Source organism: Pseudophryne corroboree, chromosome 5, assembly GCF_028390025.1.
Source record: "Pseudophryne corroboree isolate aPseCor3 chromosome 5, aPseCor3.hap2, whole genome shotgun sequence".
Taxonomy (NCBI): domain Eukaryota; kingdom Metazoa; phylum Chordata; class Amphibia; order Anura; family Myobatrachidae; genus Pseudophryne; species Pseudophryne corroboree.
This window is the reverse complement of record NC_086448.1, coordinates 520,208,091-520,225,823: the sequence shown is the minus strand read 5'-3', so window position 1 is coordinate 520,225,823 and position 17,733 is coordinate 520,208,091. Positions and strand designations below refer to the sequence as shown.

The 17,733-nt window shown below is 50.3% G+C and overlaps 1 protein-coding gene across 2 annotated transcripts in view; it reads left to right on the top strand.

Moving 5' to 3' along the window:
* RBM22 (RNA binding motif protein 22) overlaps positions 1–17,733 on the top strand; it is a 162,099-nt gene that overhangs the window by 34,956 nt on the left and 109,410 nt on the right. The window contains exon 1 of one of the 2 annotated variants that reach the window (XM_063923107.1): positions 13,159–13,398. The exons of the other annotated variant lie outside the window; for it this stretch is intronic. Within the exon in view, the coding sequence (XP_063779177.1) occupies positions 13,345–13,398 (54 nt within the window). The 5' untranslated portion in view covers positions 13,159–13,344. Of the gene's footprint in view, positions 1–13,158; positions 13,399–17,733 lie in introns of those variants that run through there. 2 annotated transcript variants of the gene reach the window in all.

Below are 17,733 nucleotides of genomic sequence, written 5' to 3'. Positions count from 1 at the left end.
GAACCTACCTGCTTGCAGCTAGCTTGGGCTTCTTAGGCTACTGGACACCATTAGCTCCAGAGGGATCGAACACAGGCCCAGTCCTCGGTCGTCCGGTCCCGGAGCCGCGCCGCCGTCCCCCTTGCAGAGCCAGAAGAACCGAAGAGAAGTTGAAAATCGGCGGCTGAAGACTCCGGTCTTCATTAAGGTAGCGCACAGCACTGCAGCTGTGCGCCATTGCTCCCTCTGCACACCACACACTCCGGTCACTGATGGGTGCAGGGCGCTGGGGGGGGGCGCCCTGGGCAGAAATTAGTGTACCTTCCATGGCTAAATAGCACATAATACAGCTAATAAACTGTATATGTGCATAATCCCCCGCCATAAAGCATATAAAAAAGCGGGAGAAGTCCGCCGAGAAAGGGGCGGGGCTATCTTCCTCAGCACACTGGCGCCATTTTCTCTTCACAGCTCCGCTGGAAGGCAGCTCCCCAGGCTCTCCCCTGCAGTTTCCAGGCTTCAAGGGTAAAAAAGAGAGGGGGGGCACTAAATTTAGGCGCAAACTGTGTATAATAAGCTCCTATAGGGAAAAATCACTCACTTTAGTGTAAATCCCTGGTTATATAGCGCTGTGGTGTGTGCTGGCATACTCTCTCTCTGTCTCCCCAAAGGACTTTGTGGGGTCCTGTCCTCAGTCAGAGCATTCCCTGTGTGTGTGTGTGTGTGCGCGGTGTGTCGGTACGGCTGTGTCGACATGTTTGATGAGGACGCTTACGTGGAGGCGGAGCAGGAGCCGATAAGTGTGATGTCGCCCCCTGCGGGGCCGACACCAGAGTGGATGGATATGTGGAAGGTATTAACCGACAGTGTCAACTCCTTGCATAAAAGGTTTGATGACGTAACAGCTTTGGGACAGCCAGCATCTCAGCCCGCGCCTGCCCAAGCGTCTCAGAGGCCATCAGGGGCTCAAAAACGCCCGCTACCTCAGATGGCAGACACAGATGTCGACACGGAGTCTGACTCCAGTGTCGACGAGGATGAGACAAATATACAATCCACAAGGGCCATCCGATGCATGATTACGGCAATGAAAAATGTGTTGCACATTTCTGACATTAACCCGGTTACCACAAAAAAGGGTATTATGTTTGGGGAGAAAAAGCAGCCAGTGACTTTTTCCCCATCTGATGAGTTAAATGAATTGTGTGAAGAAGCGTGGGGTTCCCCAGATAAGAAACTAGTAATTTCTAAGCGGTTACTAATGGCGTACCCTTTCCCGCCAACGGATAGGTTACGCTGGGAGACATCCCTTAAGGTGGACAAGGCGCTCACACGCTTATCAAAAAAGGTGGCACTGCCTTCTCAGGATACGGCCGCCTTAAAGGAGCCTGCAGATAGAAAGCAGGAGGCTATCCTGAAGTCTGTGTATACACACTCAGGTACTATACTGAGACCTGCTATTGCTTCAGCATGGATGTGTAGTGCTGCAGCAGCGTGGTCTGATTCCCTGTCTGATAACATTGATTCCCTGGACAGGGACACTATATTGCTAACCATAGAGCATATTAAAGACGTAGTCTTATATATGAGAGATGCACAGAGGGACATTTGCCGGCTGGCATCTAGAATTAATGCAATGTCCATTTCTGCCCGGAGAGTATTATGGACTCGGCAGTGGACAGGTGATGCTGACTCTAAAAGGCACATGGAAATTTTGCCTTATAAGGGTGAGGAATTGTTTGGGGACGGGCTCTCAGACCTCGTATCCACAGCAACAGCTGGGAAGTCGACTTTTTTACCTCAGGATCCCTCACAGCCTAAGAAAGCACCGTATTATCAAGTACAGTCCTTTCGGCCTCAGAAAGGCAAGCGGGTTAGAGGTGCGTCCTTTCTGCCCAGAGGCAGGGGTAGAGGGAAAAAGCTGCACCATACAGCCAGTTCCGAAGAACAAAAATCCTCCCCTGCTTCCACTAAGTCCACCGCATGACGCTGGGGCTCCACATGTGGAGCCAGGTGCGGTGGGGGCTCGTCTCCGGAACTTCAGCGACCAGTGGATTCGCTCACAGGTGGATCTCTGGGTTCTACAAGTGGTATCTCAGGGATTCAAGCTGGAGTTCGAGACGTCTCCCCCTCGCCGTTACCTCAAATCAGCCTTGCCAGCTACTCCCCAGGACAGGGAGGTAGTACTGGCGGCAATTCACAAGCTGTACCTCCAGCAGGTGATAATCAAAGTTCCCCTCCTTCAACAGGGACGGGGTTACTATTCCACAATGTTTGTGGTACCAAAACCAGACGGTTCAGTGAGACCCATTCTAAATTTGAAATCCTTGAACACTTATATAAGGAAGTTCAAGTTCAAAATGGAATCGCTCAGGGCGGTTATTGCAAGCCTGGAAGAGGGGGATTACATGGTATCACTGGACATTAAGGATGCTTACCTGCATGTCCCCATTTACCCACCTCACCAGGTGTACCTCCGTTTTGTGGTACAGGACTGCCATTACCAATTCCAGACATTGCCGTTTGGTCTGTCCACGGCACCGAGGGTATTTACCAAAGTAATGGCCGAAATGATGATACTCCTTCGAAAAAAGGGAGTTATAATTATCCCGTACTTGGACGATCTCCTTATAAAGGCGAGGTCCAGGGAGCAGTTGTTGGTCGGAGTAGCACTATCTCAGGAAGTGCTACAACAGCACGGCTGGATTCTGAATATCCCAAAGTCGCAGCTGGTTCCTACGACGCGTCTGCTGTTCCTGGGTATGATTCTGGACACAGAACAGAAGAAGGTTTTTCTCCCGGAGGAGAAGGCCAAGGAGTTGTCATCTCTGGTCAGAGACCTCCTGAAACCAAAACAGGTGTCGGTGCATCACTGCACGCGAGTCCTGGGAAAGATGGTAGCTTCTTACGAGGCAATTCCATTCGGCAGGTTCCATGCAAGGATCTTTCAGTGGGATCTGTTAGACAAGTGGTCCGGATTGCATCTTCAGATGCATCGGCTGATCACCCTGTCCCCGAGGGTCAGGAGGCTTCCCTACACATAAATATTCTGGAACTAAGGGCCATTTACAATGCCCTAACTCAGGCAAAACTCCTGCTTCAAAACCAGCCGGTGCTGATTCAGTCAGACAACATCACGGCGGTCGCCCATGTAAACCGACAGGGCGGCACAAGAAGCAGGATGGCAATGGCAGAAGCCACAAGGATTCTCCGATGGGCGGAAAATCACGTGATAGCACTGTCAGCAGTGTTCATTCCGGGAGTGGACAACTGGGAAGCAGACTTCCTCAGCAGGCACGACCTGCACCCGGGAGAGTGGGGACTTTATCCAGAAGTCTTCCAGCTGATTGTAAATCGTTGGGAAAGGCCACAGGTGGACATGATGGCGTCCCGCCTCAACAAAAAGCTAAAAAGATATTGCGCCAGGTCAAGGGACCCTCAGGCGATAGCTGTGGACGCTCTAGTGACACCGTGGGTGTACCAGTCGGTTTATGTGTTCCCTCCTCATCCTCTCATACCAAAGGTACTGAGGATAATAAGAAAGAGAGGAGTAAGAACTATACTCATCGTTCCGGATTGGCCAAGAAGGACTTGGTACCCGGAACTACAAGAAATGATCTCAGAGGACCCTTGGCCTCTGCTTCTCAGACAGGACCTGCTGCAGCAGGGCCCCTGTCTGTTCCAAGACTTACCGCGGCTGCGTTTGACGGCATGGCAGTTGAACGCCGGATCCTGATGGAAAAGGGCATTCCGGTTGAAGTCATTCCTACGCTGATAAAAGCTAGGAAGGATGTGACGGCAAAACATTATCACCGCATATGGCGAAAATATGTTGCTTGGTGTGAGGCTATGAAGGCCCCAACAGAAGAATTTCAGCTGGGTCGATTTCTGCACTTCCTACAGTCAGGAGTGACTATGGGCCTAAAATTGGGATCCATTAAAGTCCAGATTTCGGCCCTGTCTATTTTCTTTCAAAAAGAACTGGCTTCACTGCCTGAAGTTCAGACGTTTGTTAAGGGAGTGCTGCATATTCAGCCCCCTTTTGTGCCTCCAGTGGCACCTTGGGATCTCAACGTTGTGTTGGATTTCCTAAAATCACATTGGTTTGAGCCACTTAAGACCGTGGAGTTGAAATATCTCACGTGGAAAGTGGTCATGCTTTTGGCCTTGGCTTCGGCTAGGCGGGTATCAGAATTGGCGGCTTTGTCCTGTAAAAGCCCCTATCTGATCTTCCATATGGACAGAGCAGAATTGAGGACTCGTCCCCAATTCCTCCCTAAGGTGGTGTCAGCGTTTCATTTGAACCAACCTATTGTGGTGCCTGCGGCTACTCGGGACTTGGAGGCTTCCAAGTTGCTGGACGTAGTCCGGGCCCTGAAAATTTATGTTTCCAGGACGGCTGGAGTCAGGAAAACTGACTCGCTATTTATCCTGTATGCACCCAACAAACTGGGTGCTCCTGCTTCTAAGCAGACTATTGCTCGCTGGATTTGTAGCACAATTCAGCTGGCACATTCTGCGGCTGGACTGCCGCATCCTAAATCAGTAAAAGCCCATTCTACAAGGAAGGTGGGCTCATCTTGGGCGGCTCCCCGAGGGGTCTCGGCTTTACAACTTTGCCGAGCTGCTACTTGGTCAGGGGCAAACACGTTTGCAAAATTCTACAAATTTGATACCCTGGCTGAGGAGGACCTTGAGTTCTCTCATTCGGTGCTGCAGAGTCATCCGCACTCTCCCGCCCGTTTGGGAGCTTTGGTATAATCCCCATGGTCCTTACGGAGTACCCAGCATCCACTAGGACGTCAGAGAAAAATAAGAATTTACTTACCGATAATTCTATTTCTCATAGTCCGTAGTGGATGCTGGGAACTCCGTAAGGACCATGGGGAATAGCGGCTCCGCAGGAGACTGGGCACAAATAGAAAGCTTTAGTACTACCTGGTGTGCACTGGCTCCTCCCCCTATGACCCTCCTCCAAGCCTCAGTTAGGATACTGTGCCCGGACGAGCGTACACAATAAGGAAGGATTTTGAATCCCGGGTAAGACTCATACCAGCCACACCAATCACACCGTATAACTTGTGATCTGAACCCAGTTAACAGTATGATAAACAGAGGAGCCTCTAGAAAAGATGGCTCACTACAACAATAACCCGATTTAGTTAACAATAACTATGTACAAGTATTGCAGACAATCCGCACTTGGGATGGGCGCCCAGCATCCACTGCACTACGGACTATGAGAAATAGAATTATCGGTAAGTAAATTCTTATTTTCTCTGACGTCCTAGTGGATGCTGGGAACTCCGTAAGGACCATGGGGATTATACCAAAGCTCCCAAACGGGCGGGAGAGTGCGGATGACTCTGCAGCACCGAATGAGAGAACTCCAGGTCCTCCTCAGCCAGGGTATCAAATTTGTAGAATTTAGCAAACGTGTTTGCCCCTGACCAAGTAGCTGCTCGGCAAAGTTGTAAAGCCGAGACCCCTCGGGCGGCCGCCCAAGATGAGCCCACTTTCCGTGTGGAATGGGCTTTTACAGATTTTGGCTGTGGCAGGCCTGCCACAGAATGTGCAAGCTGAATTGTACTACAAATCCAACGAGCAATAGTCTGCTTAGAAGCAGGAGCACCCAGCTTGTTGGGTGCATACAGAATAAACAGCGAGTCAGATTTTCTGACTCCAGCCGTCCTGGAAACGTATATTTTCAGGGCCCTGACTACGTCCAGCAACTTGGAGTCCTCCAAGTCCCTAGTAGCCACAGGTACCACAATAGGCTGGTTCAGGTGAAACGCTGAAACCACCTTAGGGAGAAATTGAGGACGAGTCCTCAATTCTGCCCTATCCGTATGAAAATTAGGTAAGGGCTTTTATAGGATAAAGCCGCCAATTCTGACACGCGCCTGGCTGAAGCCAGGGCCAATAGCATTACCACTTTCCATGTGAGATATTTTAAGTCCACAGTGGTGAGTGGTTCAAACCAATGTGATTTTAGGAACCCCAAAACCACATTGAGATCCCAAGGTGCCACTGGAGGCACAAAAGGAGGCTGTATATGCAGCACCCCTTTGACAAACGTCTGAACTTCAGGAACTGAAGCCAGTTCTTTTTGGAAGAAGATCGACAGGGCCGAAATTTGAACCTTAATGGACCCTAATTTTAGGCCCATAGACAGTCCTGTTTGCAGGAAATGCAGGAAACGACCCAGTTGAAATTCCTCTGTAGGGGCCTTCCTGGCCTCGCACCACGCAACATATTTACGCCAAATACGGTGATAATGCTGCACGGTTACATCCTTCCTGGCTTTGATCAGGGTAGGGATGACTTCATCCGGAATGACTTTTTCCTTCAGGATCCGGCGTTCAACCGCCATGCCGTCAAACGCAGCCGCGGTAAGTCTTGGAACAGACAGGGTCCCTGCTGGAGCAGGTCCCTTCGTAGAGGTAGAGGCCACGGGTCCTCCGTGAGCATCTCTTGAAGTTCCGGGTACCAAGTCCTTCTTGGCCAATCCGGAGCCACGAGTATAGTCCTTACTCCTCTCCTTCTTATGATTCTCAGTACCTTGGGTATGAGAGGCAGAGGAGGGAACACATACACTGACTGGTACACCCACGGTGTTACCAGAGCGTCCACAGCTATTGCCTGAGGGTCCCGTGACCTGGCGCAATACCTGTCTAGTTTTTTGTTGAGGCGTGACGCCATCATGTCCACCTTTGGTTTTTCCCAACGGTTCACAATCATGTGGAAAACTTCTGGGTGAAGTCCCCACTCTCCCGGGTGGAGGTCGTGCCTGCTGAGGAAGTCTGCTTCCCAGTTGTCCACTCCCGGAATGAACACTGCTGACAGTGCTATCACATGATTTTCCGCCCAGCGAAGAATCCTTGCAACTTCTGTCATTGCCCTCCTGCTTCTTGTGCCGCCCTGTCTGTTTACGTGGGCGACTGCCGTGATGTTGTCCGACTGGATCAGCACCGGCTGACCTTGAAGCAGAGGTCTTGCTAGGCTTAGAGCATTGTAGATGGCCCTTAGCTCCAGGATATTTATGTGAAGTGATGTCTCCAGGCTTGACCACAAGCCCTGGAAATTTCTTCCCTGTGTGACTGCTCCCCAGCCTCTCAGGCTGGCATCCGTGGTCACCAGGACCCAGTCCTGAATGCCGAATCTGCGGCCCTCTAGAAGATGAGCACTCTGCAACCACCACAGAAGAGACACCCTTGTCCTTGGGGACAGGGTTATCCGCTGATGCATCTGAAGATGCGATCCGGACCATTTGTCCAGCAGATCCCACTGGAACGTTCTTGCGTGGAATCTGCCGAATGGAATCGCTTCGTAGGAAGCTACCATCTTTCCCAGGACTCTTGTGCATTGATGCACTGAGACTTGCCCTGGTTTCAGGAGGTTTCTGACTAGGTCAGATAACTCCCTGGCTTTTTCTTCCGGAGGGAAAACCTTTTTCTGGACTGTGTCCAGAATCATCCCTAGGAACAGAAGACGTGTTGTCGGAATCAGCTGCGATTTTGGGATATTTAGAATCCAGCCGTGCTGCCGTAGCACTACTTGAGATAGGGCTACTCCGACTACTAACTGTTCTCTGGATCTTGCTCTTATCAGGAGATCGTCCAAGTAAGGGATAATTAAAACGCCTTTTCTTCGAAGAAGAATCATCATTTCGGCCATTACCTTGGTAAAGACCCGAGGTGCCGTGGATAATCCAAACGGCAGTGTCTGAAACTGATAGTGACAGTTTTCTACCACAAACCTGAGGTACCCTTGATGAGAAGGGTAAATGGGGACATGGAGGTAGGCATCTTTGATGTCCAGAGACACCATATAGTCCCCCTCTTCCAGGTTCGCGATCACTGCCCTGAGTGACTCCATCTTGAATTTGAACCTCTGTATGTAAGTGTTCAAAGACTTCAGATTTAAAATTGGTCTCACCGAGCCGTCCGGCTTCGGTACCACAAACAGCGTGGAATAATACCCCTTCCCTTGTTGCAGGAGGGGTACCTTGATTATCACCTGCTGGGAATACAGCTTGTGAACTGCCTCCAATACTGCCTCCCTGTCGGAGGGAGACGTTGGTAAAGCAGACTTCAGGAACCGGCGAGGGGGAGACGTCTCGAACTCCAATTTGTACCCCTGAGATACTACTTGCAGGATCCAGGGGTCCACTTGCGAGTGAGCCCACTGCGCTTGTAAGGCCCCAGCGTCATGCTGAGGACTTGGCAGAAGCGGGGGAGGGCTTTTGTTCCTGGGAAGTGGCTGTCTGTTGCAGTCTTTTTCCCCTTCCTCTGCCCCGGGGCAGAAAAGAGGAACCTTTTGCCCGCTTGCCCTTATGGGGACGAAAGGACTGAGCCGGATAAGACGGCGTCTTTTTATGTTGAGAGGCTACCTGGGGTAAAAATGTGGATTTCCCAGCAGTTGCCGTGGCCACCAGGTCCGATAGACCGACCCCAAATAACTCCTCCCCTTTATAAGGCAATATTTCCATATGCCGTTTAGAGTCCGCATCACCTGACCACTGTCGCGTCCATAATCCTCTTCTGGCAGAAATGGACAGCGCACTCACTCTTGAAGCCAGAGTGGAAATATCCCTCTGTGCATCTCGCATATATAGAAATGCATCTTTTAAATGCTCTATAGTCAACAATATACTGTCCCTATCCAGGGTATCAATATTTTCAGTCAGGGAATCCGACCAAGCTACCCCAGCGCTGCACATCCAGGCTGAGGCGATTGCTGGTCGCAGTATAACACCAGTATGTGTGTATATACTTTTTAGGATATTTTCCAGTTTTCTGTCACCTGGTTCCTTGAGGGCGGCCGTATCCGGAGACGGTAACGCCACTTGTTTTGATAAGCGTGTGAGCGCTTTATCCACTCTAGGGGGTGTTTCCCAACGCGCCCTAACTTCTGGCGGGAAAGGGTATACCGCCCATAATTTTCTATCGGGGGGAACCCACGCATCATCACACACTTCATTTAATTTATCTGATTCAGGAAAAACTACGGTAGTTTTTTCACATCCCACATAATACCCTCTTTTGTGGTACTTCTAGTATCAGAAATATGTAACACCTCCTTCATTGCCCTTAACGTGTGGCCCTAATAAGGAATACGTTTGTTTATTCACCGTCGACACTGGATTCAGTGTCCGTGTCTGTGTCTGTGTCGACCGACTAAAGTAAACGGGCGTTTTAAAACCCCTGACGGTGTTTCTGAGACGTCTGGACCGGTACTAATTGCTTGTCGGCCGTCTCATGTCGTCAACCGACCTTGCAGCGTGTTGACATTATCACGTAATTCCCTAAATAAGCCATCCATTCCGGTGTCGACTCCCTAGAGAGTGACATCACCATTACAGGCAATTGCTCCGCCTCCTCACCAACATCGTCCTCATACATGTCGACACACGTACCGACACACAGCACACACACAGGGAATGCTCTGATAGAGGACAGGACCCACTAGCCCTTTGGAGAGACAGAGGGAGAGTTTGCCAGCACACACCAAAAACGCTATAATTATATAGGGACAACCTTATATAAGTGTTTTCCCTTATAGCATCTTTTATATATTTCTAACGCCAAATTAGTGCCCCCCCTCTCTGTTTTAACCCTGTTTCTGTAGTGCAGTGCAGGGGAGAGCCTGGGAGCCTTCCCTCCAGTCTTTCTGTGAGGGAAAATGGCGCTGTGTGCTGAGGAGATAGGCCCCGCCCCTTTTTCGGCTGGCTCGTCTCCCGCTCTTTAATGGATTCTGGCAGGGGTTAAATATCTCCATATAGCCCCCGGAGGCTATATGTGAGGTATTTTTAGCCAAAAAAGGTTTTCATTTGCCTCCCAGGGCGCCCCCCTCCCAGCGCCCTGCACCCTCAGTGACTGCCGTGTGAAGTGTGCTGAGAGGAAATGGCGCACAGCTGCAGTGCTGTGCGCTACCTTAAGAAGACTGAGGAGTCTTCTGCCGCCGATTCTGGACCTCTTCTCGTTTCAGCATCTGCAAGGGGGCCGGCGGCGAGGCTCCGGTGACCATCCAGGCTGTACCTGTGATCGTCCCTCTGGAGCTAATGTCCAGTAGCCAAAGAAGCCAATCCATCCTGCACGCAGGTGAGTTCACTTCTTCTCCCCTAAGTCCCTCGTTGCAGTGATCCTGTTGCCAGCAGGACTCACTGTAAAATAAAAAAACCTAAGCTAAACTTTTCTAAGCAGCTCTTTAGGAGAGCCACCTAGATTGCACCCTTCTCGGCCGGGCACAAAAATCTAACTGAGGCTTGGAGGAGGGTCATAGGGGGAGGAGCCAGTGCACACCACCTGATCCTAAAGCTTTACTTTTTGTGCCCTGTCTCCTGCGGAGCCGCTATTCCCCATGGTCCTTTCAGGAACCCCAGCATCCACTAGGACGATAGAGAAATCTTATTTTAGTTTACACTTAAATATCCTTCCTCCGCATTGATGGCCTTAAAATCACTGTATAGGATATCCTATCCTGTAAATCATATGTTGCAACTTCTTGGTGGAAGTTTTCTTTGGTGCTGTCCCCCCGCATAACCGAAATAATGAGAGGGCGCGCCGAAGGTGCGTGGCAAAAATATGCCATAGAATAGTATCAATTCACATTACACCATATAGAAGTGTCGTTATTCACATTACACCGCCCAGCAGTGTCCATTATTTACATTACAGCACATAGCAGCACCCGTTATTCACATGACAGCGCACAGCAGCGCCCGTTAGTCACATTGCAGCACCCTATATTCACATTACACCGCCCAGCAGCGTTCGTTATTCACAGTACACTGCCCAGCAGCATCTGTTGGTCCCGTGACAGCGCACAGCAGCATCCAGTATCACATTACATGCGAATGGGGGAGGGGGGGTGCCGAGAGTGGGGGAGGGGGTGCTGCAAGTGGGGGAGGGGGGAGTGCCACGGGTGGAGGGAGGTAACATGGGTGGGGGAGAGAGCAGATGGGGGGTTGAAGTGTATGTGAGAAGGGTTCGGTGGTGTAGCAGAGAGTGGGAGGGCAGAGAGTACAGGAGAGGAATTCAGGGGGGCCAAAGGGATAGATATGCATTGCATGTGAGGCTGCTGGGAACTGGTGACTGGAGGAGCTCTGTCACGTGAGATGACAGCCTATCCTCACAGTGACTGTCAGAGCTCCTCCACACTGTGGCCTCTGATGGGTGCTGGCGGCTGCCAGATGTAATGATGAGTGTTGCGCTACTGGGGGCGGAGCCACATGCGGCAATCGGCCCCACACTGCGGTCGGCCTCCTGGAAACCTTCCCGGTAGCTTTAAAGGCTAATCTGTCCCTGAGCGGATGCATTAAATAGCACCCGCAGGGACAAGGGCCCTGAAAGGAGCCCATCCTTGCAATGTGCTGTGATGTCTGAAGCCACTTCCAGGAAGGGTTCTGGGGGAACCCTCTGCCGGCCAGATACATGATGTGTACATACCTCCCAACTGTCCCAATTCCAGCGGGGCAGTCCCGCTATTCGGACATTGTCCCACTGCCCCACCTGTGGGTTGAAAATTGGGAGAGCTAGTGATCACCGCTGCGCTGCTCTGCAAAGCAGCTGGTGATCACTGAATTTGCACGGCATCTAAACAGTGCTGGGAGTGAGGCGAGGGCTGCTCAGGGAGCGCTGGGCTCCCCCCCAAAATTACAAAAACCTGTGTCGTGTATCAAGGTCCCGCCCCTTCTTCTGAAGCCCCGCCACCTTTCCAGCCACGCCTCCGCTGCTGCAGATCCCGCATCAAAGAATACAAAGGTTGGGAGGTATGTGTGTAGCCCGTAGGCTACAATGGGCAACTGCCACTTTCAGATGGCGATAGCTGCGGGGGCCAATATCGGGAATGCTTTCATTCCCGATATTGATCAATCTGGCAGCATCGCATCCCACAAAGAAATCTATGGGCAGGCCCGGTGCTTTACCGCTCAGCAAATGGATGCAGAGTAGGCAGTAGCGGATCTTGCCACGGGCAAGCAGGACTTTTGCCCAGGGCGCCGCCTTCCGGAGGGCGCCGGCGCCTTCCGGAGGGCGCCGCACCATGGCAAGATCCGCTGCTGCTGTGCCCCCGCTGATCGCTCTGTCCCGCTGCCGCTGCCCCCCGCTCTGAAGGGAACTAGACGCGTAGCGTCTAGTTTCCCTTCATGGAGAGGACCTTTACTGTGCGGTGCGCGATGATGTCATCGCGCACCGCACATCATTTCACTACTGTACAGGGGGCGTAAATGACCACGCCCCCTGTGTGAAGCCACGCCCCCTTTGCCCGCCCGGGGCGCTGGAAGACGTAGAACCGGCCCTGAGAGTAGGTAGGCGCCAGGCTGGGAGAAGCGGTCTCCCTGCTCTGCATCCCCGCTGCTGAGTTCCCCTGCTGATGCCAGCTGCTGCGCCTGTCACACTCTATGACAGGCAGTGGGCGGTGCCGGCGTCATGAAGCCTCCTCTCCCCCTCCCCTGTCACAGACTCACCTCACAGCGCAGTGTGCTGGTCGGATCTAAAGGGGGCGGAACTACATGGGAATAAGGGGAGGAGCTACACAGAGCCAGGCTGCTGCCTGCAACACAGGAGTTGCCAGACTTCTTTATGTAAGTGGCTGGAATGGAACGAGTGAAAGTGTGTGTGAGTGTATATGTATACAGTATGTGTGTGTGTGTATGTATACAGTATCTGTGTATGTGTGATTGTACTGTGTGTAATGTATGTACAGTACATATTTGTATGTGGTATATGTGTGACTGTGCAGTATATATGTGTGTAAGCGCCAATGCTACATGGTGCGTTACATGTGTAAGCGCCAATGCTGCAGGATGCATTACGTGTGTAAGCATCACTGCTGCAGGGGGCGTTACGAGTGTAAGCGTCACTGCTTCTAATATAAGCGTCACTGGTACAGGGGGCGTTACGTGTGTAAGCATCACTACTGCAGGGGGCGTTATGTGTAAAAACATGTGCCTTGTCCCTTTGTAAAGTATGGAAGGGGCATAAATTTATAGTTTACAGGGGGGCGTCGAACACCCTAGCACCGGCCCTGCCTATGGCAGATGCGGATGCTGGCGGCAGTGGTGGGACAACAGCTAAAATGCAATGATAAATGGGCCCCTTAGACCCTGTTGCAGTAAGATAATTACACTCGTCTAAAACAGCATCTATGTAGTGTCGGCTGAGTGCCGCTAGGAGCTACTGCTCAGAGTTGGCTTACTAGACCTTGCAAGCCAGCAGCCCAGCCGTGAGTGTAGTGCGCAGGCGCTAGTTTTCCCCGGTGGCGCAGGCGTAGTACTGTAGCGGGCAGCCGTATTCTAAACACCGGAACCAGGCCCCGACTTCCGACACCGGGAGACACCGCTGAAATCTAGGCCACAGTAGGATGGCGACTTCGCTGGGATCCAATACGTACAACCGGCAGAACTGGGAGGACGCGGTGAGTAACTTTGGAGGTGCTGCGCTTTGTGTAACCGCTTGCGGGGTCTCCAGCCTCCCACCACCTCCTATGGCCCAATCCCGGTATGTGACGAGCAGCCTGGGTAGGCCAGAGCAGGTCTCCGGCCGCTGTGTGCTCATGTATGGCTGCTTTTCTACCTGTAAGCGTGCCTTTGGCTGCACATGTATGAGTACCTGCATGTGAGTGCCATATGTATGTGCCCATGTACTTGTATGAATGGTTACATTATACAGCTGTGCATAGTCCCATGCCTCTACATTTGTGTGGTTTGGTATTTTATTTTTTGTTTTTCTTTTCGTAAACAATGTTTTGGTAAATATGCTACACCCACCTCTGCTTTGCTGGATGATCTGTCTGGCACCTTAAGAGGGTACACACTAGGCGATTTCTGGCTAAAAAGCAAATGATAACTAGCCAGAAATCGTGTTATTGGTTATTGTTATTGGTGAATGATGCGCGCTTCCGCACATCGTTCAGCGTTCGACATGCAGCTCAAACCGTCAATGTCGGGCTGAGCTGCATGTTCGGGAATGCTGGCGGTGACGTCGCTGAATGTTATTGTTGAATGATAACATCCAGTGTGTACGCACCATTTCGTTGAACGCTATACTGTTCACTGCAGGCATTTAAACATCGGGTAGTGTGTACCCGCCTTCACATTCTGTGCTATGTAGATATGACTGAGCACTCACCTTACGGCTTTAAAGAATCTGTAACTGAACATGAAGCGGCTGATAAACTGAGTACACACTAATAGATATTTTGCCCATTATATCTGTAGTGCATTGGTGGGTGTACACACCTGAATGACGTAGGCGGTCATTCAGACTGGATCACTGCAGCCATCGCAGTCTGACTTCCTTTGGGGAGTGCGCCCGCGCACCCCATAAAGCCCAGAGAGATGCGATTGCCTCTGCCTGATTGCCACGCAGGGGCAAAAGGAGGAATGCCAACGGCATTAGATCGCCGTTTGTGAGGTGCGGTCCGGACAATGCAGGCTTGTCTTGACCGTTGTCACGTCAAACATCTTATTGACTTTTTTGACTCTGTGACTAAACTGATGGATAAAGGTGGAGCCGTGGATATAGCTCATCTAGACTTTAGTATCACTTTTGACACTGTTCCACATCGCAGGCTGCTAAATAAACTTGGAAGCTTGAGATTGGATACTCTGATTATTGAATGGATAAGATCTTGGTTGCAGTTAAAGATGAGCGGGTTCGGTTTTACTCGGTTCTCAAAACGGCATCTTATTGGCTCATGGACGTCACATGTTTTGGATAGCCAATAAGAAACATCCGGATAAAACCAAACTGGCGTTAATTCTGGCGTTACATCCGAAACCGCTCATCTCTAGTTGCAGTATAGAAAACAGAGAGTTGTGGTAAATGGAGTGCATTTACAGGAGGGAAATGTTACCAGTGGAGTACCCCAGGGATCTTGTGCAGATGACACAAAGGTATGCAACAGGGTAAGCACACCAGGTGGGGTAAAACACATGACTGAGCATCTAGGTAGACTAGAGGAATAGTCAAGAATGGGCAATTACAGTTTAATGCCAAAAAATGCAAAATCATGCACTTGGGTCTCAAAAATCCAATGGCTAAATATAGTATTAATGGCACTATACTGGAAACTACTGAGGAGGAAAGGGATCTAGGAGTCACTATTTCAGGTGACTAAAATAAAGACAGATAAGCTATGTAACAAAGCAATGAGGAAGGCTAATCAGATGCTTGGCTGCATTGGGAGAAGAATCAGCAGCAGAAAGAAAGATGTAATAATGCCATTGTATAGGTCATTGGTACAGCCTCATATAGAATACTGTGTTCGATTCTGGAGGCCATATCTTCAAAAGGATATTAATACATTAGAGACTGTACAAAGAATGGCAACTAAAATGGTTTATGGCAAAACATGCCCAGAAAGACTAACAAAAAATCTCAATATGTATAGTATGGAGCAGAGAAGGGAAAGTGGGGTCATGATAGAAATTTTCAAATATATCAAGGGTTTATCAAAGTCCAGGAGGGAAACATTCTCCAAATGAAGAGAAGCAATAGGACACAAGGACATGCACTGAGACTGGTGGGGGGGAGGTTCAGGGGAAATTTGAGGAGAAATTACTTCACAGAAAGGGTAGTGGACAAGTGGAATAGCCTCCCATCAGAGGTGGTACAGGCTAAGACAGTGAGTAGAGCAATTTAAACATGTCGGCATAGTGTGTACCGAGCCTTGCATTTCTATCTCCTTTTTTGAATCATATAAGTCTACAACAAAATATAGCGTGCCAGTGATACCAGACCTATTTTATTTATTTATTTATTAGCAGTTTCTGATATAGCGCAGCACATTCTGTTGCGCTTTACAATTAGAACAACAGTTATAGAACAAAACTGGCAAAGACAGACAGACATAGAGGTAGGAAGGCCCTGCTCGCAGCTTACAATCTATAGGGAAATACGGAAGAGAAGTTAGCTGCAGCTAGGGTGACCTAAGTTACCATATAAGTGATGCGTTCAGTTCCAAAGATGGGGACACTCTATGTAACTGGTTTTCTCTATCGTCCTAGTGGATGCTGGGGTTCCTGAAAGGACCATGGGGAATAGCGGCTCCGCAGGAGACAGGGCACAAAAAGTAAAGCTTTACGATCAGGTGGTGTGTACTGGCTCCTCCCCCTATGACCCTCCTCCAGACTCCAGTTAGATTTTTGTGCCCGGCCGAGAAGGGTGCAATCTAGGTGGCTCTCCTAAAGAGCTGCTTAGAAAAGTTTAGCTTAGGTTTTTTATTTTACAGTGAGTCCTGCTGGCAACAGGATCACTGCAACGAGGGACTTAGGGGAGAAGAAGTGAACTCGCCTGCGTGCAGGATGGATTGGCTTCTTGGCTACTGGACATCAGCTCCAGAGGGACGATCACAGGTACAGCCTGGATGGTCACCGGAGCCTTGCCGCCGGCCCCCTTGCAGATGCTGAAATAAGAAGAGGTCCAGAATCGGCGGCAGAAGACTCCTCAGTCTTCTAAAGGTAGCGCACAGCACTGCAGCTGTGCGCCATTTTCCTCTCAGCACACTTCACACGGCAGTCACTGAGGGTGCAGGGCGCTGGGAGGGGGGCGCCCTGGGAGGCAAATGAAAACCTATTTTGGCTAAAAATACCTCACATATAGCCTCCGGAGGCTATATGGAGAGATTTAACCCCTGCCAGAATCCGTTAAGAGCGGGAGACGAGGCCGCCGAAAAAGGGGCGGGGCCTATCTCCTCAGCACACAGCGCCATTTTCCCTCACAGAAAGGCTGGAGGGAAGGCTCCCAGGCTCTCCCCTGCACTGCACTACAGAAACAGGGTTAAAACAGAGAGGGGGGGCATTAATTTGGCGTGAGAAATATATAAAAAAAAAGATGCTATAAGGGAAAACACTTATATAAGGTTGTCCCTATATAATTATAGCGTTTTTGGTGTGTGCTGGCAAACTCTCCCTCTGTCTCTCCAAAGGGCTAGTGGGTCCTGTCCTCTATCAGAGCATTCCCTGTGTGTGTGCTGTGTGTCGGTACGTGTGTGTCGACATGTATGAGGACGATGTTGGTGAGGAGGCGGAGCAATTGCCTGTAATGGTGATGTCACTCTCTAGAGAGTCGACACCGGAATGGATGGCTTATTTAGGGAATTACGTGATAATGTCAACACGCTGCAAGGTCGGTTGACGACATGAGACGGCCGACAAACAATTAGTACCGGTCCAGACGTCTCAAAAACACCGTCAGGGGTTTTTAAAAACGCCCGTTTACTTTAGTCGGTCGACACAGACAGGGACACTGAATCCAGTGTCGACGGTGAATAAACAAACGTATTCCTTATTAGGGCCACACGTTAAGGGCAATGAAGGAGGTGTTACATATTTCTGATACTACAAGTACCACAAAAGAGGGTATTATGTGGGATGTGAAAAAACTACCGTAGTTTTTCCTGAATCAGATAAATTAAATAAAGTGTGTGATGATGCGTGGGTTCCCCCCGATAGAAAATTATGGGCGGTATACCCTTTCCCGCCAGAAGTTAGGGCGCGTTGGGAAACACCCCTTAGGGTGGATAAGGCGCTCACACGCTTATCAAAACAAGTGGCGGTACCGTCCATAGATAGGGCCGTCCTCAAGGACCAGCTGACAGGAGGCTGGAAAATATCATAAAAAGTATATACACACATACTGGTGTTATACTGCGACCAGCGATCGCCTCAGCCTGGATGTGCAGAGCTGGGGTGGCTTGGTCGGATTCCCTGACTAAAAATATTGATACCCTTGACAGGGACAGTATTTT